Raw genomic sequence first — 24,688 nt, 5'->3', positions numbered from 1 at the left:
TTTGTTTCTAAGAAAAGATGCTTAGAAATAAGACTGTAAATGTCTCCTTTGAATCCTTCAATGAATAAAGAAATAATTTAAGGAAAAAATATAAAGGCATGTTTCTTATATACCATCTGCCTAATTACCTGCTGAGTTACTAAGTCAGCCTCTACACAGGTGTCATTTTAAAAATAAGGAATTTCCACTGCTAACACTATTTCATGAGAAAGAGGTATTTTTCCCCCCTGTAGTATACCACTGATAATTTCCATGTTTTTATTAGCAACTTTAAGAATAACTTGAGACTAGTTTTCCATCATTTGAGTTTAGAAAATGCAGAAGAAGAAGAAGGAGGAGGAGGAGGAGGAGGAGGAGGAGGAGGAGGAGGAGGAGGAGGAGGAGGAGGAGGGAAAGAAGAAGAAGAAGAAGAAGAAGAAGAAGAAGAAGAAGAAGAAGAAGAAGAAGAAGAAGAAGAAGAAGAAGAAGAAGAAGAAGAAGAAGAAGAAGAATTTTATACATTTGGAAGCATATTATGTTATGTGCTGTCTGTTTGGGTTCTAGAGCGGTGTTTCATAACTTGGCAGCTTGAAAATGTGTGGATTTCAACTCCTAAAAATTCTGCTGGGCTGGGGAATTCTGGGAGAGGATGTCCACACATCTTCAAGCTGCTGAGGTTGAGAAACATTGTTCTAGAGCAGAGTCAAGGATGGGTAGAAAGATTTCAGTTCAGCAATGATGAAAGTCTGAGAAACGAGGAATGCAAAGGATATCCAGACAAGGTGGTGGGATAAGATGGGGAAAAAAAAGATGGTTTAAATAATCTATGCTCTGAACAGGGATCTCCAACTTTGGCAATGCTATGACTTGTGGACTTCAACTTCCACAATTCCTCAGCCAGCATGGTTGATTGAGGAATTCTGGGAGTTGAAGTACACAAGTCGTAACGTTGCTAAAGTTGGAGATCCCTATTCTAGAGCATGGATTATTTCTACCATCTTTATCCTACCAGTTCGCCTGAACTGGCTAAATATCACCTCTGATCATTGCTGAACTGAAATTGGCCTCTCTCAAAAAGCCTTGCTCATCACCCACCTGCCTCTGATACCTCTGTTCCCAATATCTTCCTTCCTGCCAAGGAAACTGTTGACAAAGCCATACATTTTTTATAAGCCTTGATGCCAACGTTGAAAGATGCCAACATAAAGACAGAAGCCCTAATATTAATACAATAAAGATAGGATAGCTTCATCCTGTTCACCTAATGGTTGAGGTGAAGAAGAAGGCAACATCACAAGGGTAAAACTGAAAAATACTCATTCCTAGGCTAGGTGCAAGTGTGATTCAGCTCCTGGTTTTCCACCAGGTGAGGGATTTTATTTAGTCTTCCTTGGCAAAAAGAGTTGGGGGCTTGCAAAATTGCTTGCTAGATCCCACTAGATTTCAGGGAAGAGTCCTCATTTTTGTTTTTTATTTATTTAATTTAATTTTATTTGTTTGTCAAACATGTACAAGGTAGCAAGTATAAGTATGAACATAAGCATGAAAAAAGGAAGTAAATACAGATAAATGGGGACAGTAGGACAGGGACGGTAGGCACACTGGTGCGCTTATGCACACCCCCTTTATGGACCTCTTAGGAATGGGGTGAGGTCCATGGTAGACAGTTTAAGGTTGAAGCTGTGAGGGTTTGAAGATGTAACAACAGAGTCGGGTAGAGCATTCCAGGTGTTGACCACTCTGTTGCTGAAGTCGTATTTTCTGCAATCAAGTTTGGAGTGGTTTACCTTGAGTTTGTATTGATTGTTTGCCCGTGTATTATTGCAGTTGAAGCTGAAGTAGTCGTTGACAGGTAAGAAGTTGTAGCAGACAATTTTGTGTACTATACTTAGATCAGACTGCAAGCACGGCAGTTCCAGATTGTCCAAGCCCAAAATTTCAAGTCTGGTGGCATAAAGGATTCTATTGTGAGTAGAGGAGTGGAGTACTCTTTCGTGAAATATCTCTGGACCCGCTCAATCGTATTAATGTCCGATATACAGTGTGGATTCCAGGCAGACGAGCATGAAAATGATGTATCTGGCATTTCAGTTCAGCCTCCAAGTTTTCCATTCCATTGAAGTGAACCTGACTCATAACCATGATTCTATCCATACATTTTTAATCTTGAGTTTAGAACAGTGTGCAGCCTTTTATTATGCCTTTTTCAGTAAGAAAGCAAATGCTCAAACATTCATTCTGAGAGCCATATAAGTAATTGAGGTTTACTCTGAAGGTGGGTTTACAGCTATAAAAATATATAGAAATTCATTGTGGATGAGTGCAGAGGGAAGCTCCAGGCTTCTCTCAGTTTGGAGTCAGATAAAGGAAAGGCAGAGAGCTGGATGAGATCTTTATAAATAATTTTGACTGATGAGTCAGGACAAAACCAGCATAAATCGTAAAATAAAGTGGTTACAAAGAAGTATAATTTCTCCCTCTCTCTTTGCAGTCCCAGAGTTAGCAAAAGTGAGTTGAGTTAGTTGAGCTCTTCTGGGGATTAGTAAAATCACAGACCACATTTGATGGGAGTACATTTTGTGGGAAACCCCCCCCCTCCAAAGAATGAAATATTTTGGGGAATATTAAAAGTGGCAGAATAGTATATTTCCCCTAAAGGAAAAGAGAGGAAAAAAAAACATGTTCTTAAAGGCAGAAAATAGCTCCAGTCTTCCTGCAATAGGAAAACAGCCTCAAGCAGAAACCTGAAGTCTTTAGAGATGGATATTTCATATCCATTAAGGAAGCCAGGCCACCCTATTCATAGACAAAATGCCTTCAGCCACAGCTCCCACAGAAGGCTGGAGCTGATGGGATTAGAAAAGTAGGAAAACAATAAGACTCCTAAAATCTACATTCCCTCATCCAGCTCCAAGGACAGGGTATGTCCTCCCAGCCACAATGGGAATCAGACAACAATGATTAGAATACTAAAAGGGCACCCTCAAGCACAGGTCAAAATACATTTCACAATGGACAGGCACCTCAAATCCCAAAGCCCCAAAGAATGTATAAAAGCCCATCTATCTCAACCCCATTTTGTCAGACACTGTTGTCACTGAAGTTTCTGGCTGCCAAATAAATAGAAACCTTCTGTCAGCCTCCACCTTTTTATTGCTTGATTGGTCGGCTGCCATTGTAACGGGGGGAGAGGGGAGCTGTTTGAATGAGCTGGTGGAGAAGAGGGGAGAAAGTTTTCCTCAGTGTTTTCTCTGCAGCTGGGAAGAGCACTGATAACCACTCAAGGTCAACCATCCTGGAATACCAGGAGGATGGCACCATCGGAAGCTGCACCCCACGTGATCCCTGAGGTGGATGTGGATTGGATAATCCTGACTGGACGATTGGGGGGAAGTTTTAGGGATATTTTCTATATGTGATTTTTGCGTCTATTGCCTCAGACCTTGCTTTTCTTTCGTTTCATTCAGTTCATATTCAGTAAAAGTATCTTTCTCTGTGAAAATGGAGTCGGGGTTTTTCTTTCTTGAGTACTGAAAGGAGGCACGCCTGACACCTTCTTTCCTGAAGCCTGCCTCCATTTTATTTCCAGTCTCTTTCTCCCGGCTTGGAACTGGACCTGATTTTTTTTTCCTTCCAACCATTTGTGTTGTTTTTTTGTTTTTTTTTTTAAAAATCTATCCTAATACTGAATATCTAAATAAAAAGAGAGAAGAGACTAGAGTGCTTATAGAATTTCACTGGCTTCCCCCAAAGAAAGAAAATGGGGAATATTGTGGTCTTAGAAACAGAACATGCAAATACAGAACATATAGCAGAAGGGGCTTTGCATTAGTGTCTTTAGAGTACCGTATTTTTCGGAGTATAAGACAGAGTATTTCCCCCAAAAAAAGAGGGTGAAAATCTAGGTGCATCTTATACTCTGAATGTAGCCCTGACAAGTTTCTCAAATGGAGGTTTCAGAGGCTGAAAAAAGCATCAGAAACAAAGCTTCAGGAAAAAAAAAAAACCCAAACAGAGCTTCAGAAAAGAAGCCCCCAAACAGAGCTTCAGAGGCTTTTTTTCTGAAGCTCTGTTTTGGAGGCTTTCAGAGGCAGAGGAAAAGGCAAAAAAAAAAAAAAAAAGCAAGGCACAGAGCTCACAACCAAGGAACCTGTTGCTAAAATTCACCTCTGGGAACAGCTGGTTGGGGGGGGGGTATTCCAGGAGGCCGATCCACCTGCCAATCAGCTTTTTTCTTATTTTCCTCCCCAAAAACTAAGGTGTGTCTTATACTCCGGTGAGTCATATACTCCGAAAAATACGGTAACTATGCTCTGTTCTCCAAAGGTTTAACAGGTTTCTTAATAGTTCAAGACTGGAAATTGCAGAGGGCCTTGAGACTGAACTCAGAAAGCAGTCCAAATTTAAAAACAGCAAAGATTTTGTACAGAAGGGAAAAGCAGTTGTCTGCCCAGAGAGAAAGATCAAGGATTCCCAGAGATAAGCCGATTGGATTGGCTTCGGGGTGGGCTGCTGGGGGTTTGCAGGGGTTTGAGAGAATCTAGCTAAGATTCTGTGCAGTTCAGAGAACCCCCAAATCCCACTCCTTGCTGGCTTCACTCATCCCCTCCCTGCCCCTCCCAGGAGTCCCTACGCGGCCCGTTTTGGATGCAGGTAAGTGCAGGATGTGTGTGGAGGCTCAGGGAGGAAAAACAGGCTTACTGGAAGTTTGGGGAGGCCAGAAATGGGTCTGTTTCTAGCTTCCAGAGGGTCTCCAGAGCCTGGAAGGCCATTTCCACCCTCCCGGACTCTTGAGGAAAACCTCCGGAGCCTGGGGAGGGCAAAATTGCTCCCTCCCACCGTGATGCAGGAGGCCAACTAGCCATGCCCACCCAGCAACTGGGCAGAGAACCCCTTGCTAAAATTTTTGAAGCCTACCCGTGGTTGGCTTCAATGGAATTTAGTCCAGTATCGGACTCGGTTCATAGCTTTCAATACTTGAAGCTCCCTGTCTCCATACAGGCAATGAAACTGCTTGTTAGCTCTGACTTTACTCCACTAGAAGGTGGCTAAGGCTCTGCATTTCTGTTTCTCTTTGCTTTATCAAGTGGTCCTCTGGATGTTTGAAGCCCAGATGAGAGCTCGTCTGTAGAAGGAGAGTACCTTTGACCTAAAGGTTACTTCTGAAAAGATCATCCAGTCCAAAGCCTCCAAACTAGAACTTTATATCTATGCTTTTTGGGTTGCTGTCCTATAAGTAACATGTATACATGGGCTGGGTCCATGTAAACATGTATCTTATTCAGTTCCAGACCAGACTAGAATCAAAGTCAGTCCTACCCCTGGTCCTTTAGCATTGGATCGACTGGCATCTATCCAGTTCCCTTGTGTCCAATGGTGATGATTATGTTGGGATGTCATGTCCCGTAAATGATTTAGCCATTTGTCTTTGGTTTGGACAAATTACTATGCTGCATCAAATAGGATGTTTAATTTTTGTGGTCCAAGACCAGTATGCATTCACATATACTCTTGCAAGATCAAATCTGGGTTGGTCAATGGGACCAGAAGTTTTGTCTTCCGAACTTTCAGACTTGTGCTGGAGCCCATCCTCAGGGAACTTCTCTGTAGCCTAGCATGAGTCTGAAAGTTGGAAGACAAAACCTCTGGTCCTAGGGACTGATCCAGATTGGATCCTGCAACATTATCCTGGGACACACATATTTGCCTTCATTCATATATACTCTTCAAGAAAGAAAAAGAAAGAAAGAAAGAAAGAAAGAAAGAAAGAAAGAAAGAAAGAAAGAAGGAAGGAAGGAAGGAAGGAAGGAAGGAAGGAAGGAAGGAAGGAAGGAAGAAAGGAAAGGAAAGGAAGGAAGGAAGGAAGGAAGGAAGGAAGGAAGGAAGGAAGGAAGGATGGATGGATGGATGGATGGATGGATGGATGGAGGGAGGGAGGAGGAAAGGAAGGAAGGAAGGAAGCAAGGATGGATGGATGGATGGAGGGAGAAAAAGAAAGAAAGAAAGAAAGAAAGAAAGAAAGAAAGAAAGAAAGAAAGAAAGAAAGAAAGAAAGAAAGAAAGAAAGAAACTAAACGAATCATAGGGGAGGTCCAGTGCAGAGTGAAGCAGAAGCAGAAGTAGCAGAAGTGAACAATGCAAAGCTATATAGAAGGAAAAAAATACTAAAAACAATCGCACATGTATAACCCTGCGCTATAAAATAGTCTAAATTAAGCCTAAATCTAAGGGAGGGGATAACTAACAAACATTAAGAGCTATCTAATTAGAAAGCAGAAGTTAAATTTAGGGTTAAAAGTCTGGGGAGATAAAAAAAAACTGTTTCAGATTACATGACTTGAAATGTTTATGAGCCTGGGCATAGACACACCGGTGGGAGGCTCATGTATGCATAACACCGTTCTAGGCATTGGTTAAATATGGAGGGCTATAAAACTAAGATTCTATCAACATCTTGAAGTTGGCACAGGATTAATTACGGGCTGCATAGATGTAAATAGTCAAACTGAGTCTTTTCATGTCCGACATGTTCTACATGCTGTTGCACAGAATTTTAGAGTGCCAAACACAAGGGCAGGGTCTCCTAAAAGTAGCCAAGAGATACAGAAATGGCTTACATGTCCAGAATTCATGCATCGGAACAGGTTGATAAGATCATCACACAATGAACTCTTCACTCTCCATCTGTCTTGCAGTATAAAGTTGCTACGTGTACCCTTAACAAATTTGACAGAGTGATCGGGTATAAATATACAGAATCATCCTGAACATAAATATAGCCTGAAGCCTACAATACAGTACTTCACAATGATTGAAAAAATACTATAGAGCCGTGATGGCGAACCTATGGCACGCGTGCCACAGGTGGCACATGGAGCCATATTGGTGGGCACGCGAGCATTGCCCTAGTTCAGCTCCAGTGCATATGCGTGTGCTGGCCAGCTGATTTTCGGGCCTTCCAGGCCCACCAGAAGTCAGGAAACTGGCTGTTTCTGGCCTCCGAAGGGCATCCGGGGAGGTGGGGAAGACTCATTTTTCACTCTCCCCAGGCACCAGAGGCTTTCTAGGAGCCTGGGGAGGGTGAAAACAGCCTTCACAACACCCCCTCCATTTCCTGACTTCTGGTGGGCCTGGAACAGTGGTGGGTTCCTCCTGGTTCGGTCCGGTTCGGCCGAGCTGGTAGCGGTGACGATATGACGTCACCGAACCGGTTCTCCCCCCTGCCCTCCCACCCCCTCCACTCACGTTATTCTTACCTTTTATTTGGTCCCACCCCCAATCTATTGCTGCCTCCTGAGTCCCAGCTGATGACTAGAGGGAAAAAAACTGTTTAAACTCTTGCCGCGGGGCTTCAAAGGGCCATCCTACAGCTGATCAGTGTTAAAAGCAAACAAATGAGTCGGGTCGTAAGTGCGAGGACTGGTCGTAAGTGCGAGGACCTTCCAAAAATGACTCTGACCAGCTAGCCACGCCCACCTAGTCACATGACCTCCAAGCCACACCCACAAAATAAGCCACGCCCACAGAACCGGTAGTAAAAAAAATAGTCATATCATCATATCATTACCGCTACCGGCTCGGCCAAACCGGACCGAACCAGGAGGAACCCACCACTGATATAAATGACTTCTCAAGTAACACATTTGCATATTTTTTCTAGCAGTGCATTAGGCTAGTACTTCATGAAACTGGACTTATTTTCTTGTTGGTTTGAGATGTTTCACTACCCATCCAAGCAGCTTCTTCAGTCTGAAACAAGTTGATGAGGGCAATCTGAGTAGGCAGAGATTGTTAGAATGTGCCCAACTCCTAAAATTCTCAAGAATAGTCTGCACCAACAGCAGGGTTTCTTTCCCACGGCCAGTATATGGCAAGTATATGGCTTGGGACCAGGTTATCTGAGGGACCGTCTCTTGCCGGTCACATCTACCTGAACCATCAGAGCAGGGAGGCAGGGAATGCTGTGGGTCCCATCCCTGAGGGAGATACACCTGGTGGGACCCAGAAGAAGGGCCTTCTCAGTGGTGGCTCCCTCTCTCTGGAACATCATTCCCCCAGAGATTAGAATGGCCCCCACTCTAATTCTCTTCCGGAAGGCGCCGAAGACCTGGTCCTGCCAGCGGGGCTGGGGAATCCAGAGCGGGATGGAGCCCATTCAATGGCTCATGTGATTGGCTGTTGCTGGGGCAGGAGGTGGGGGATGGGGGTGATTTTATTACGTTAATTTATTTAATTCTTTTAAAATTGGTTTTACTCTTTCTAAATGTGGTTTTTGTATTCTGTAAGCTGCCTTGAGTCTCCATGGGTGAATAGGTGGCAAAATAATAATAATAATAATAATAATAATAATAATAATAATAATAATAATAATAATAATAATAATAATAATAATAATAATAATAATAATAATGGCCAAAGCATACAGTTTATTCATATTGCTGTACCAGGAGATGCCAGAGTTGAAGAAAAAGGACTGGAAAAAATCATGAAATATTGCGACCTGGCCATCGAAACTACATGGCTATGGATGAAACATATAACTGTGATACCCATTGTCATCGGGGCACTTGGTACCATGTCTAAGAATTTTACAAAATACATCAAGAAATTGCAGCTTCCTGCAATAACACCAGCAGAACTGCAAAAAACTGCGCTACTTGGAACATTGTACATCTTAAGAAGGTACTTGGTTGATACCTAGGATGCTGGCAGCAACCCGTATCAACCGTTAGCACCAGTCAATGGTATTTGTGATGCATTTTTGAATGTTCAGTTGATTGAGTTTCATATTTAATGAATAAAGATAATAATATGTCTAATAATACTAATAATTTAATAGTTGCTAAATTAATCCACTGGTCATTATGTAAAAAATACGATTTACCTGTATCCAAAAAGTCATGGGAACATAAAGTGAAAAAAGTTATAGAAAATGAGAAGGTGAAGATCTTGTGGGACTTTCAAATACAGACGGATCGTCACTTGGAACACAACACGCCAGATATCACAGTTATCAAAAACCGAAACGTACAATTTATTGACATCGTAATACCAGGAGATGCCAGAGTCGAAGAAAAAGAAGTGAAAAAAATCATGAAATATCGCGACCTGGCCATCGAAACTACACAGCTATGGATGAAACATGTAACCGTGATACCCATTGTCATCGGGGCACTTGGTACCATGTCCAAGAATTTTATAAAATACATCAACAAATTGCAGCTTCCTGCAATAACACCAGCGGAACTGCAAAAAACTGTGTTACTTGGAACATCGTATATCTTAAGAAGGTACTTGGTTGATACCTAGGATGCTGGCAGCAACCCATATAACCATTAGCACCAGTCACTCGTATTTGTGACCCATTTTTAAAGGTTCAGCTGACTGAGTTTCATGTTTAATGAATAAAGTAAATAATATGTCAATGAATATTCTCAGTCCTCCAGGTAGAATTGTCTGGAAGTTGAGTCATGGCAACTGGACATATACTTGTTGATTTGAGATATTTTGCTGCCCATCCAAGCACCTTCTTCTTCCAATGACCTTCTGCCTACTCAGATTCCTCTAACCAACTTGTTTAGACTGAAGAAGGTGCTTGGAAATAAGCAACGGAACATCTCAAACCAATCAAAAAATAAGTCCAGTCACTATAACTCAACTTCCAGACAATTCTACCTGGAGGACTGTGAATCTTCATCTCCTTACTCTATTAGCTTTTCTCAAGGCCATGAAAATCTGGCTCTCTTCCCAGACATTGGGGTCACAACCTCAGGTGGGAATTCTATAACGAGGACATCTGTGGAATAGTTTGTTTTTACTGAGCTTTGATCCAAGTTTCGTTGGTGTTGGTTTTATCAAAATTGCTATTTTCCAAAGCACCAGAAGGCACTACAAGAAACAATGGATGGAAACTAATCAACAAGAGAAACAACCTGGGAGAAATTTCCCAACAGTTGATAACAATTAAACAGTGGAATGGCTTGCCTTCAGAAATTGTGGATGAGTCTTTTAAGAAGAGACTGGATAGCTACTCGTCTGGAATAGTATAGGATCTCCTTAAACAGGGGGTTGGAGTAGAAGACCTCCAAGGTCCCTCCCAACTCTGATGATGTTCTGTTTCTTTTCCATTCTGTTTTTGGTTGCCGTCCACCAATAGTTCCTGAGATAGATGGGCAGCCAAAAAAGTTGGATTGACTTATCTAACTAACTAACTAACAAAACAAACAAAACAAAACAAAACAAAACAAACAAAACAAACAAAACAATGCATGTTATTTGACAGCGCGTAATTTTGGTTTTGTATAAACACTGGCTTACTTAATTTGTACTTGTCATTCTGTACAATAGCACGAGTTGCACGATGCTTGTAGCTTTACAATTCTCTCTAAAAGCTGCTGAGGATTTCAACATGATTTAACCTTAGATGGGTAAATAAACTGTAGCTGTTGACCTGATTTCCAAGTACATAATTATTTCTGAATGAACATATTAGGGCTCTTCCATGAACACAATTTAACCTTGTTACACTTTTTCTGTTGATCCATGTTTAATAGGATTTAATGCCACGGAGACTCACAGTACAGCATGTTTATGTTTGAAAGGGTGTTATAAGAATTTCAATATAAAGCAGACTTTGAAAAGCAGCTTGTATCTGGCATTAAATATCTTCTTATCTGCCAAGCACTACCACTACTGTTTGACCTTTTCAATGAAATTGCATTTTAAACTTATGATTTTCCTGTTTCCTTTTTGTATTTTTTTTTAATGCCTTACAAGAATAGAATGTACAAGAAGTTACACAAACAGCTACAGTATGTTCTTCTAAGAAAAGATGTGAATGCTTCAGACATCTGTATCAACTGCCAGAATATTACAAGGAAATTAGGAATTAAAAGGAAGGGAATTTAGAGAAGTGCTCAAATCATGTTAGCCACAGATTGAGAATATTTTTAAAAGCTTCAAAGAAAACTGGTTTTGGGGGAACTGTCCTTTGCCATGCTGTGAAGGCACAGAGATTTTCCTTGGTAGATGATAAGTCCTGGTGGAAAACTGACAATTACCACAGGGATGAGGATTTATTTGAAGGATGTCTACGGAGATTCTCAGTCATCCAGGTCATGGTTGTCCCAAAAGTGCTTTTTCAAAAGGCAGCTGGGCTTTGTTTTTCCTTGAAGACATTTTGCTTCTCATCCAAGAGGTTTCTTCATTCAGTTCTTGAATGAAACTTCATGAAGAAGGAATTCAATTCCTCCTTCATGTAATAACACTAAAAGGCCATAAGGTAAAGGTAAAGGTTCCCCTCGCACATATGTGCTAGTCGTTCCTGACTCTAGGGGGCAGTGCTCATCTCCATTCCAAAACCGAAGAGCCAGTGCTGTCCAAAGACATTTCCGTGGTCATGTGGCCAGCATGACTAAACGCCAAAGCCGCACGGAACGCTGTTATCTTCCCACCAAAGGTGGTCCCTATTTTTCTACTTGCATTTTTTATGTGCTTTCGAACTGCTAGGTTGGTAGAAACTGGGACAAGTAACGGGAGCTCACCACATTATGCGTCACTAGGGATTTGAACCGCTGAACTGCTGACCTTTCGATCAACAAGCTCAGCATCTTTAAAACAGGTGGCTTGGTAAGCATACCTTTTCTCTTCATTTTGAATATTATTGATAGTAAAAATGCCATTACGTTCTTTGCTTTTCAATACAAACTACATCAGAAACAAGTCACCAAAACAGAATTTTTTTGACTCAGTCTATAGTATGCTAAGTATAAAGAAAAAAAATCCAGGTGCTCATTTTACACACCCATAAACACACACTTACACAAACACACACCCACATTTTCGGCTGGTTCCAGGCGGCAGGGATTAGCGGCGGCAAATGGGTGGCGGTGAATGGGCCATGCTGAACGGGCCGCACTGGCGGTGAATGGGCCATGACAAATGGACTACGGCAGTGGTGAATAGGCCACGCCAAACATTCTGTGGCGGCGGCAAACGGGTGGTGGCGAATGGATGGCGGCAATGCTTAATGGGCCATGGTGAAAAGGCCAGATAAATACCGAATGGCTGCTTGGAGGCAATGGCAGATTTTTTTTTCTTGTTTTCCACCCCCAAAAAGGTAGGCACGTCTTATAGTGTAGAGCGTTTTATACTCCGAAAAATACAGTAAAAGCATAGAGATCTGTGAATGTAATGAAATTCTTAACATAAAGCTATTATAAAGGTATATATAAATGTAAAGAAATTCAGAAAGAGTTGACACTTATCAGGAAATTACATATTATGAGATAGAGACCTGGGACTGGGGAAAGAAAAGTACAAGAATTATCATGTTCCATGCCCTGTTGAATTTCCTGTCTGTATAAATATTGATTAGTGATATTTTATCATTTTAATGGCCATAGAGGAATATTTTGATGAAATCTCATGTTTCATTTTCTGTTGCTAGATTTTTAGCAAAGTTTCTGCAAGTCATAAATTAGGAGAAGAAAAAGAATGAGAGGCTTCTAATAAATCAAGACTCATGAATAAATGTGCATGCTTCATTTGGATGATTGATGTCTTTTTCAGCCGAATGTTTCAGAACCTTCATTTCCAAATTAACATTTTATAACTTTAAACCTTATGAAAAATTTAAAATCTGGAATAAAAATTTAATTTGCCCACTCAAGCTATCCTCTCTCTCTCTCTAAAAAAAAAAAAACAACTATCTGAAATTTTCACCAAGTATTAAAATTGTTCGTATTATGGATAACAATCAAACAATTGGGGTGAGTGAACAGATTGGAAATAAGTTCTTTTCAAAAATCACTTCACATTTATAAATGTTTATGTGTGTAAGTGTGATGTATACGTGCGTTATTTCTTTCGTCCTGTCTGCTGTGGCTTCATAAAACAGACATATTGCCAATTTGCTAGCATTTTTCATTCCTTTTTGCGTTCTAAATCCATTCATTTGATAAATATTAAGCGTGAAGTATACCAAACTGTTCGTGGTGTATGGCAGAGTTCCCCAAACTTTCTATGTTGGTAGCCTGGAGCAGGGTAGGGGAGGGATAGGGGAGAAAGAGAGGATGGTTTTGTGGGAGAAGTATGTATGTGTATGTGCAAACATGCGAGCATCTGTTGCTTGCACGAATGGGGCTGCAAGTGCCTGCAATGCTGTGGTAGGTTGCTACTGGTTCACCCAATCCGGGCCGAACTGGTAGCGGCACCGGCGGGAGTCTCTGTCCACCTGCCCTGATGTCTCTGTGCATGCATCTACAAGCACATGTGCACCCACGAGCAAACTGATAGTGATGGGTTTTGAAACCCACTACTGCTGCAATGCTCTTGCAAGTGAGATCCTAAGTGCCTATAACACTTGTCACGTGACCTGGTTGTGAATAGACTGCCAGCCAGTAGTGGGCTGTGGCCCACAGGTTGGGAATCCCTGGTCTATGGAGCATTTTTCTACAATGGACATAGTCCTCAACTTACAACAGTTTCTTTAGTGACTGTTCTAAGTTACAACTATCAAAAGTGACTTCTGGCTGTTTTTCACCCTTATGATCATTGCGACATCCCAATGGCCATATTATTAAAATTCACGCGCTTGGCAATTGACTCATATTTACGACAATTCGTGTGATCGCCTTTTATGACCTTCTGACAAGCAAAGTCAATGGGGAAGCCAGAATCACTTAACCCACTAACTTAACAATTTCCGTGTTTCACTTAACAACTGTGGCAAGAAAGGTGGTAAAGGTAAAGGTAAAGGTTCCCCTTGCACATATGTGCCAGTCGTTCCTGACTCTAGGGGGCAGTGCTCATCTCTGTTTCAAAGCTGAAGAGCCAGCGCTGTCCAAAGACGTCTCCGTGGTCATGTGGCCGGCATGATTCAACGCCAAAGGTGCCCCAAATGCTGTTACCTTCCCACCAAAGGTGGTCCCTATTTTCTACTTGCATTTTTTACCTGCTTTTGAAGTGCTAGGTTGGCAGAAGCTGGGACAAGTAACGGGAGCTCACCCTGTTACGCGGCACTAGGGATTCGAACCGCTGAACTGCTGACCTTTCGATCGACAAGCTCAGCCTCTTAGCTGCTGAGCCACTGCGTCCCTTAAGAAAGGTGGTAAAATGGGGCAAAATTCACTTAACAAATGTCTCACATAGCAACAGAAATTTGGGGCTCAATTGTGGTCATAAATCGAGGATTACCTGTGCTTCACTCAAGATAGCCATGGGTGTCTTCTGGAAGTCACAAGTCTTTGCACAACAACATGGTGTGTATTACTGGACAACTCTCTTTTCAAATTTCAAATATCAAATGATCAAACCACAAAGAAACCTGGAGATATAGGAGACCCCTTCGTTCCGGCAAAAATATGGGAGTGGGAATTTCTCACCTTGTAAAGGTCTTGTATCAGAAAGCAGTAAATTTCCGACCTTTGGAATAACATATTGAGTAACAAAAGAATTCAGCAACCATGAAAAACGAAACACAGACTTATTAGTTTATAATTAATATGCAACTTAAAAAGGTGTTTAGCGATATTATTTAGAACATTTATCTCATCCAGGCTTGTAGCAGCCATGAGAGAAGTCATTATTTCCATTTCAGACAGGGCTGAAGCGAAGAGATAATTGTTGGGAAGACTAATTAATAGTCAAATAGAAGTTTTAACAAGGTCACATTATGTTCTAGTAATTATATAGGATCCTCTTCAACCTAACAAAAGCCAGCCTTCTACATCCTCCTCAGGTACTAAACCGGAAAGAGTGAAGAGTTGCTGATTAGAGTTTTCCCATGCTGATCCCAGAGAAACTTCAGGGGAACATAATAATATAATATAATATAATATAATATAATATAATATAATATAATATAATATAATATAATATAATATAATATAATATAATAATATAATATAATATAATATAATATAATATAATATAATATAATATAATATAATATAATATAATATAATATAATATAATATAATATAATATAATATAATAATATAATATAATAATACAATATAATATAATATAATATAATATAATATAATATAATATAATATAATATAATATAATATAATAATATAATATAATATAAAATAATAACAGAGTTGGAAGGGACCTCGGAGGTCTTCTAGTCCAACCCCCTGCTTAGGCAGGAAACCCTATACCGCCTCAGACAAATGGTTATTCAATCTCTTCTTAAAAACTTCCAGTGTTGGAGCATTCACAATTTCTGGAGGCAAGTTGTTCCACTGATTAATTGATCTCACTGTCAGGAAATTTCTCCTTAGTTCTAAGTTGCTTCTCTCCTTGATTAGTTTCCATCCATTGCTTCTTGTCCTGCCCTCAGGTGCTTTGGAAAATAGCTTGACTCCCTCTTCTTTGTGGCAGCCCCTGAGATATTGGAACACTGCCATCATGTCTCCCCTAAGTCCTTCTTTTCATTAAACTAGACATACCCAGTTCCTGCAACCGTTCTTCATACGTTTTAGCCTCTTCCTAATCATCTTTGTTGCTCTTCTCTGCACTCTGTGAACATAATGTGAATTGTCCTACTTTGTGAGTTGAAGACTGATTGGACATTACTTGGTCAGGCTTGTCTCTAATGAGAAAATCATCAAATATTGTTCCAAGCAGCTGTGAGGACTGGGAGCAACCTTGGAGTTGCTTTTATAGTAAATGAATCTAGGCTATGCATCAGTTTAGTTTAGTTTAGTTTAGTTTAGTTTAGTTTAGTTTAGTTTAGTTTAGTTTAGTTTAGTTTAGTTTAGTTTAGTTTAGTTTAGTTTAGTTGCCGTGGTGGTGCAGTGGTTAGAATTCAGTATTGCAGACCAACTCTGCTCACTGCCAGGAGTTTGATTCTGACCGGCTCAGGGTTGACTCACCCTTCTACTAACCTTGGAAGTAGTAAACTGAGGTCCCAGATTGTTGGGGGCAATAGGCTGACTTTGTAAACCACTTAGAGAGGCCTGTAAAGCACTGTGAAGAGATATATAAGTCTGAGTTCTATGGCTATTAGTTGCCCTAAAGAGAAAATGGAAGCGCTCTTGTTTAGGATATGTTTTCTGTTCTTTGATTTAAATTTAAGAGACAGTCATGTTGAGCAGGATTCAGCAAGACATTTTGCCCCAGATTCTCATCAAAATGCACATTCCAATATTATATAATAATTTACTATAAACATAGACATATTCTAAATGTAAACTTACTGCAAGTTATGAATACTTAAATGAGTAACGGAAGAAAGAGCATCTTGATTAAAACAAGAGCATTTGATCGATGGTGCTTGTAAAAGTTCTACAATTGAACTAAGATTAAATTTTTAGGTTGTAATCAAATATAGCTTCTCCCTTGGCTAGCAGCTGGCTCTGGAACATTATTGTTAATGTCCTTTTTTCCTTTAATACCTCTTTTCTCCTTCTTGAAGTTGAGTTTTTATTTCTTTCCTTCCCTTTTTCTCAGAGAGACAGTCTCGATGCTGATTCGGGAGACATTCAATGTCTTTCTTTTACTTGTTGCTGGCATTATAATTCATTCAGGCCTTCAGAATTTGGTGTCTATGTTCTTTTCCTGTTCTTTCTTTCTTTTTTTAAAAAATTGAATTGAATTGAATTCTTTATTGGCCAAGTGTGATTGGACACTGTTTTTGGTGCATAAGCTCTCAGTGTACATCTAAAGAAAAGATACATTCATCAAGAATCATAAAGTACAACACTTAATGATAGTCATAGGGCACAAATAAGCAACCGAATCATACTAGGAAACAATCAATATAAATCGTAAGGATACAGCAACAGGTTACAGTCATACAGTCATCAGTGGGAGGAGATGGGTGATAGGAATGATGAGAAGATTAATAGTAATGCAGACTTAGTGAATAGTTGGTCTATTACAATTCACCACAGCCAACTCATTGTGGCCAATTCCCCCCAGCCAACTCCCCATAGTCAGCTTGCCACAGCCAACTTGCCATGGCCAACTTGCCACAGGCCAACTCATCATGGGAAAACTCATTGTGGGACAAGAGTTGCATTAATATCAAAGAATTGGTGGAATAAAATCATTAAAGAAAGGATATAAAAAGGAGGGACAGGATGAGATGTGAATGACAAAAAATAAAATATTTTAAAAGTTATTTTCAATAATTAAATCAAATTGTTAAATTGTCCTCTGTGGGCAAGGTGTCCCACAGAGACTTGGCTGTGATGAGTTGTCCCAGAGTGAGTGGGCTCCGACGAGTTGGCTGTGATGAGTTGGCCACAGTGAGTTGGCTGCGGCAAGTTGGCCCATTCCACTTTCTATGCAACCATCCTGGTTGCAATCTCTACAGTGTAGGAAGTTAGCACCCACCCCTCTCCTAGAAAAATGAAATATCCGAGGAAATATTAAAAAGGCAGAATCAGGGTGGATTTGATTTAAATCGAGTTGATTTAAATCACAATTTAAATCATGATTTAAATCACTAGTAAAAAGGCTTGATTTAAATCAACTCGATTTAAATCATAATTTTTAAAGAACAACTGTCATCTCTGCTACTCCTTTGACCCACTGTTGACGCACCGATAGTCCCAGTGTTGCAGAATATACAGCCTCATGCTACATAACTAAGCTCCATTTCATGCTGAATAAACTAAATTATGTATGTATCTTAAATAGAAAACTATCTTATGATAGATTTTTACTCCAAAAGTTTTTTATTAAAATAAATTCGATAAAAATCAAAAAAATCCGATTTAAATCAAAAAAATCCAATTTAAATAAAAAAATCTGGGTTTTTTTTTATTTTTTTTAAAAAATCATTGATTTTTATCCACCTTGGGAAGAATATTATATTTCCCTGGATGAGAAATGGAGAAACATGTTTTTTTAGGCAAGAAACAGACTCACTCTTAATAGCTCCCACCATCCTCAATAGCCCACAGCAAATGTCAGCACTTAAGAGAAAAAGAGATAGCTAGGTCTATTCCTAGGCAAATACCCTCACCCAAGATCCAACAAAGGTAGGATTAGCTCTCTACCCAGTGGTGGGATTCAAATAATTTAACAACCGGTTCTCTGCCCTAATGATTTCTTCCAACAACCAGTTCACCAAACTGCTCAGAAAGTTAACAACCGGTTCTCCCGAAGTGGTGCGACCTGGCTGAATCTAGCCACTCCCTCTACCCATCTAGCAACAGAACTCATCACATGGGATGATTACATCACCCAGCAAGTCTCAGCCAAGCTTGGGACTCAAGACAGCCTACAGAGTTGCCCCTGGATGACCCCATGGGAGTCTGACAACCAATCAGAATATGAGCTCAAATTCAAAGCCCAACAGAGGGCATAAAACCCAGGGAGTCTCAGCATCTCGGCCCTTTTTCTTCTTCACCCCACACCATCAAGGCATGGGATCGTGTCCACCATTAAAACCGTATTTCCAAACAGCCACCATATTTTCAGTGTCTTTCTCCCCACTTGGAATTGAACCCAGAAGGAGATTTCTTCCAACAACAGAAAACCTAAAAGACCAATGAACATGACTACTACCCTCAATGTATTTGATCCACATGCTTCAAATCCAGATTACCATTTCAGCTCATAGGAAAGCATGGGTGAGCTTGGTGAAGCCTTGAGTAATTGAAACCCTCTGTAATTGAAAAAAAGGAGGAGCTGTTTCTTGCACACTCAATTCAAGACTTAGAAGGGATTCTCTAATATTTATGAGTAATGCTCCTAAATAAAGGGACGGGGGAATCAGGAGCCTGATTATCTCATTTTCTGTCTTTTCTTTCTTTCATTTCTTCCTGCAAAAAACTTGTGAAAGGTTATGCCTGTGTATAAAATGTTTCAGTCTGAAAAGAAAACGCTAGCAAAGCCCTCCAGCTGTGCCTTGCAGTCATACTAAAAACAACAACAACAACAAAAAAAAAACCTTTCTTGATTTATTTTGATGGTAGAGATTTATCTAACCCTATATATCATTGCTTGACCCCAGTCAGGAGTTTGATCTTGACAGGGCTCAAGGTTGACTCAGCCTTCCATCCTTCCGAGGATCCAGATTTTGCGGGTGGGGCAATAGGCAACTAATGCTTCTACCTTGTTAACAGCCCAGGGAGTGCTGTAAGGTGCTATGGGGCAGTATATAAGTCTAAGTGCTGTTGCTATTTCATACCTTCGTAATGCTGAAATGGCTATTCAAATGAATGAAAAAGTCAAGGCAGAAGTATCTGAATTATACAGGCTATTAGCTGGTAATCTGGCATTGCCCGGGTATTTATAGATGTAGAAAACTTTGTCTGACAGGAAGCCATTGAGAGGGGCCTTTCTTCTCCCTACTCCCATGCCCATCATCCCTGCCCTCTCCCTTCCCCCTCCCATGCATTCCTCTTTCCCACCCTGTCTACAATCCTGGCACTTTGCCCCAAATCCATCAGGTGCTTCCCCATTGCTCCACTGGAAGGAGAGTGTCACGGCTGCCTTTCCAGAGAAAGCTGAAAAAGAACTGACATCACAAACAATTGTCGCTCTAGGACTCGCTCTCCTTATCGGCCCAGGTGTTCCACATTTATGCTGGAACACATATACACAGACACACACCCAGGGGTGTCTTAACCACCCCAGTATTCGTTTCCAGAGGGTAAGTCATCTGTGTACCAAGTTTGGTTGAAATTGCTCGAACAGAAGGAAGATAGAAAAAGAAAACCATAATGAATTTGCTAATAGAAACTTACCGTATTTTTCAGAGTATAAGATGTACCGGAGTATAAGATGCACCTACCTTTTTTGGTGACGAAAAAAAGAAAAAGAAATTTCCCTCTGCCTGTGTCTCTGAGCAATTTTGCCTCGTTGCAGCAAACAGCAAACAGCCTGCTTTACTTTCATTTTCGTTTTCAGCATAGCTTCATTAGCACAAGGAAAAAAAAAATCTGCTCCAGCAATTTACCTCTTTGCAGCAAACAGCAGAGCCCTGCGCAAAACAGCTGGGAGCAAATCAGCTGAGAGTCGGGAGGCCGATCTAATCAACTTGTGCTAATTAGGCTGTGCTGAAGCTGAAAGGAGCTGTTTTTTCTTGCTGTTTGCTTGCAAGGAGGTAACTGCTGCGAGGTAGAGGCCAAAGGGTGGGGGCCAGTGGGTGGGCAGGGCTACATTTGGTGTATAAGACACACCTAAATTTTCACCCCCTTTTAGGGGAGAAAAAGGTGCGTCTTATACTCTGAAAAATACGGTAAATCATTTCACACTCCAAGTATAGCTTATCGGTAGATGGAGTCAAAATTATGGCAAAATCTACTAGAAATATCCTAATGCCAGAAAAGAATCAATTGTACAGCTGTCTATGGATGAAAACTTGCTGAAGAAGGAAAATACCAATCCCTTCATTCTAAATCTAAAACGGATTTTCTTTAACCAAAGAAGTTTCTTCATCATTACTTATTTAGTATCAAAAAAAAAAAAAAAAAAAAAAAAAGTCCAGATATATATTTAAAATATACCGGATCTTGAAAAATGGAGTTGGCATTTAGGATATGATTTTATATGCGTGGTCTTCAAAAGACGGGATGCTTCACATGGAATCCTAATTCACCTTGTCACTGGGGTCTCACTGTTTGAATTTGTTACTTCCAAAAATATTCTCTGCAGCCAGGCACGACACCGTGGAGTTGAGACTATTTGTGCAACAGCTGATCAAATATTTAAAGGATAGTTGACTTCATCATGCCTCTAATAATCCTACTTGGCAGCTCACCAAGCAGCATTGTGTTTGTGTTTTTGTCTTGTCTTTTTTTTCTTTTTGTTTTTTTTTAAAGAATCGTGTATAGGTAAAACATTTAATTTCAGTTTCTTTTTCTCCTCCTCCTCCTCCTCCTCTTCTCCTCCTTCTCCTTCTCCTCCTCCTCTTCTCCTTCTCCTCCCTTCTCCTTCTCCTCCTCCTCTTCTCCTCCTTCTCCTCCTCCTCTTCCTCTTCTTCTTCTCCTTCTCCTCCCTTCTCCTCCTCCTCCTCCTCTTCTCTTTCTCCTTTTCCTCTTCTCCTTCTTTTTCTCCTCATCCTCCTCTTCTTCTCCCTCTCCTTCTCCTTCTTCTCCTCCTCCTCCTTCTCTTTCTCCTCCTCCTCCTCTTTTCCTCCTCCTCTTCCTTCTTCTCCTTCTTCTCCTCCTCCTCTTCTCCTCCTCCTCCTCCTCTTCCTCTTCTCCTTCTCCTTCTCCTCCTCCTCTCCTCCTTCTCCTCCTCCTCTTCTTCTCCTCCTTCTCCTCCTCCTCCTCCTCCTCCTCTTCCTCTTCTCCTCCCTTCTCCTTCTCCTCCCCCTCTTCTTCTCCTCCTTCTCCTCCTCCTCCTCCTCCTCCTCCTCCTCCTCCTCCTCCTCTTCTTCTCTTTCTCCTTCTTCTCTTCTCCTTCTTTTTCTCCTCATCCTCCTCTTCTCCTTCTCCTTCTCCTCCTCTCCTTCTCCTCCTCTCCTCCTCCTCCTTCTTTTCCTTGTATAAATTAAGAAAAACACAACAGAATTTAAAATAAAAATTATTCTACAGTAGCCAAATTGGGGCAAAAAAAATGGACATCATTTCCTGAACAATACCCAGGAGGGTTCTGAAAAGTAAATAAATTCAGTGTTTTATTACATTCTCACTAACTTTCAATACAGTTTTGGCAAGTTCTGGCTCACCATATGATCAAAGGGGTGGGGGAAAGAATTCGGAAGAAATAAAAAGAGTTGTCAACACCTTTCTAAGAGAGCTGCCTTATCTCCAGAAGACATTGAACTACATTTTTAAAAATAAACCTCACACTAAAAAAGAAAAGAAAAAAAAACACTCACAGAGCTGCTTGTTTTTTTCTAATTTTAATCCTGTTTAGATTAAATCATACTTTATTTTATCAATTTCTATCCAATAAAGATCCAATTGAATTTCCACTTCTTTCGCCCTCTAAATAGAATTCATGTAGTTGCCCAGGAAACTTGTGACTTTATTCGAAATAAGCAAGTTCAGCCATATGTTATCTTCAGCTCTGAATCAAAAGATATTGTTGTGGTCCGCCAGCAGCCCGTGGAGCTAGCAGCAGAGTGAGGAGGCTGGGGAAGACCATGGGCCAGTCCTGGAATCAGGGGAAGGCCCAGATGAGGGCTCTGCATCGGAGGCAGAGATGGAGCCAGGGCCATCTGGGAGCGATGCACGGACTCCGGAGCCTCCAGAGTCAGACAGCAGAGAGGCAGAGGAACAGGAGGAGCCTGTTCCTAGTGCATGCATATGCAGAGCTGCCAGAAGGCAAGAGCAGCTAAAGCAAAAGGGATGACTTGGGAGTAAGGACAGGAGGTGATTGGCCCCTCCCGTAAGGCTTAAAAGAGCAACAAAGGCTCTTGGGCTCTTTGTAGGAAAGCAACGTTGCTACATCTATTTTCCAGTCGGCGTCTCTTGTTTCTGAATTTTGTGGGACTTTGCCAAGAAAGTCCTTTGGCAGGGTGCCAAAGAAGATAAAGGTTTGTGATAAGCCCGAAGGACTTTTTCTAAAGGACTTGTTTTGGAATTAATTTGGACTAAGCTGGGAATGAAGTAATTCCCAGCTATTATAATAAAATAGGTTTATTTAAGACTAATTATGTCTGGTAATGCCTAATTGATTCTAGGTCACAACAGATATTTAGCAATAAATCCCATATTCTGAATAGTGATGTATTTCAGGGGACAATGAGAAACAATTGTTCCAAAATTGGTTGTTTTCGGTAAGTTTGTGGATTCTCAATGCTTTTCATTGACCATTTCCATTCCATTGGCCAGTTATTTTGGTTGATCAGGGTTGGCCCTTGCATAGAGTAACCCCATAAACAGTTCCTTAGACAGGTACAGTTCTTCAACTTGTCCCAAAGGTGCTTTTTCAAGAGTCAACTGGACTTTCTGGTTTTTCTTTGAAGACATTTCGCTTCTCATCCAAGAAGCTTCTTCAGCTCTGACTGAATGGTGGGGAATGAGCTGAAGAAGCTTCTTGGATGAGAAGCGAAACGTCTTCAAAGAAAAACCAGAAAGTCCAGTTGCCTCTTGAAAAAACACTTTTGGGTCAACCATGACCCAAAACTCCAACCATGACTGAGCATCTCCATAGACAATTCTTCAACATCACTGTAATGGAGCCTGGAATTTCCATTGTAAGTAATGATTGTTCTAAGTAAAGGCTTCCAATGGACTGACCCAATTTTATGCTCTTCTTTTGTGGCAACCATGAAGTGAATGCCACAGTCATTAAGTGAGTCAATGCGAGTTTATTGCCAGAAACATACAAGAGCAGACTATCAGAAAAAGGTCTCCTGGCATCTTCTTATCTGTTTGGTTAGGACAGAGGTATGGTTGTGTACTATTAAATCTTCAAAACTAGCCCGGTGCATTATATGCAATTTTCTCTGAAAAATTAGGGCAAATGTTTTGTGAACAAAAATTATAACTGAATAACAACCAGGGTACAAGTTATACAGGTAATAGAATGAATAAGCTAGCTATGCTTAAATGTTGTGTTTTTTCCCCCGGTGGAATATAATCCTGTGTAAATGAGGATACATTTCTCAGTAATGATATACTGATTTTGTACCTAATTTAGATAACGAAGACTTCTGTCTATTAAGATTTTACGTAATGAGGGGAGGAGAGGCAAATTGAATTCTTATCAGCTTTGAAATGCTTTTGATTTAGTCATTACTATTTAGTCTGGAAAAATATTCATCATTTCCTTCCTTCCTTCCTTCCTTCCTTCCTTCCTTCCTTCCTTCCTTCCTTCCTTCCTTCCTTCCTTCCTTCCTCCCTCCCTCCCTCCCTCCCTCCCTCCCTCCCTTCCTTTCATGATTTATAGGCTCTCAGCAACCAATCATCCTTTGACTCCTCAGTGCGATATGGACCTTAGTAGTTCTGAAGAATTCTACCAAGCTGTCCACCATGCTGAGCAGACCTTCAGAAAGATGGAAAGCTACTTGAAGCAACAGCAACTCTGTGATGTTATTTTGATCGCTGGGAACCGTAAGATACCTGCACACAGGTATGTATTAAAGTAAAAGAGTTACAAGAACCATTTGTTAGGCAGGAGTGGAAAAACACCAACTGCAATCGCACCTCATTCTTGAAAGTATGTTGTTGTTGTTGTTGTTGTTGTTGTTGTTGTTGTTGTTGTTGTTGTTGTTATTATTATTATTATTATTATTATTTACTTTATTCATTAAACATGAAACTCAGTCAACTGAACATTCAAAAATGCATCACAAATACCATTGACTGGCGCTAATGGTTGATACGGGTTGTTGCCAGCTTCCTACCTATCAACCAAGTACTTAATTGTAATACTACCACCTTCTTCTTCTTCTTCTTCTTCTTCTTCTTCTTCTTCTTCTTCTTCTTCTTCTTCTTCTTCTTCTTCTTCTTCTTCTTCTTCTTCCTTCTCCTTCTCCTTCTCCTTCTCCTTCTCCTCCTCCTCCTCCTCCTCCTCCTCCTCCTCCTCCTCCTCCTCCTCCTCCTCCTCCTCCTCCTCCTCTTCTTCTTCTTCTTCTTATTATTATTTTATTAGTTAATCTTTAGTGAGATTCACAGCCTTTGAGGCTGGTTAATAGCTCAGCAGCTCGAGTCCTAACCAAGGACCTAGGAACTGTTAAGGTATCATCGGAGGATGTAAGCTGTTCCGAGTAAGGTGGTTTTTTGTAGAGTCAAAATGTTCAAGTCTGGCAAATTTAGAATTTCTAAATAGCGGGGTAGCCCTTTGGG

The 24,688-nt window shown here is 40.7% G+C and overlaps 1 protein-coding gene across 2 annotated transcripts in view; it reads left to right on the top strand.

Annotated features, from left to right (window-relative positions):
- The window catches only part of KLHL1 (kelch like family member 1), a 163,085-nt gene that overhangs the window by 15,561 nt on the left and 122,836 nt on the right, over positions 1–24,688 (top strand). Inside the window, exon 2 of one of the 2 annotated variants that reach the window (XM_070942779.1) lies at positions 23,790–23,972. The exons of the other annotated variant lie outside the window; for it this stretch is intronic. Within the exon in view, the coding sequence (XP_070798880.1) occupies positions 23,790–23,972 (183 nt within the window). The remainder of the gene's footprint in view (positions 1–23,789; positions 23,973–24,688) is intronic. 2 annotated transcript variants of the gene reach the window in all.

Source organism: Pituophis catenifer, unplaced genomic scaffold (assembly GCF_029215685.1).
Source record: "Pituophis catenifer annectens isolate HBS135680 unplaced genomic scaffold, rPitCat1.0.hap2 SCAF_4, whole genome shotgun sequence".
NCBI classification, from domain to species: Eukaryota; Metazoa; Chordata; class Lepidosauria; order Squamata; family Colubridae; genus Pituophis; species Pituophis catenifer.
This window is presented reverse-complemented; position numbering and strand designations above follow the sequence as displayed.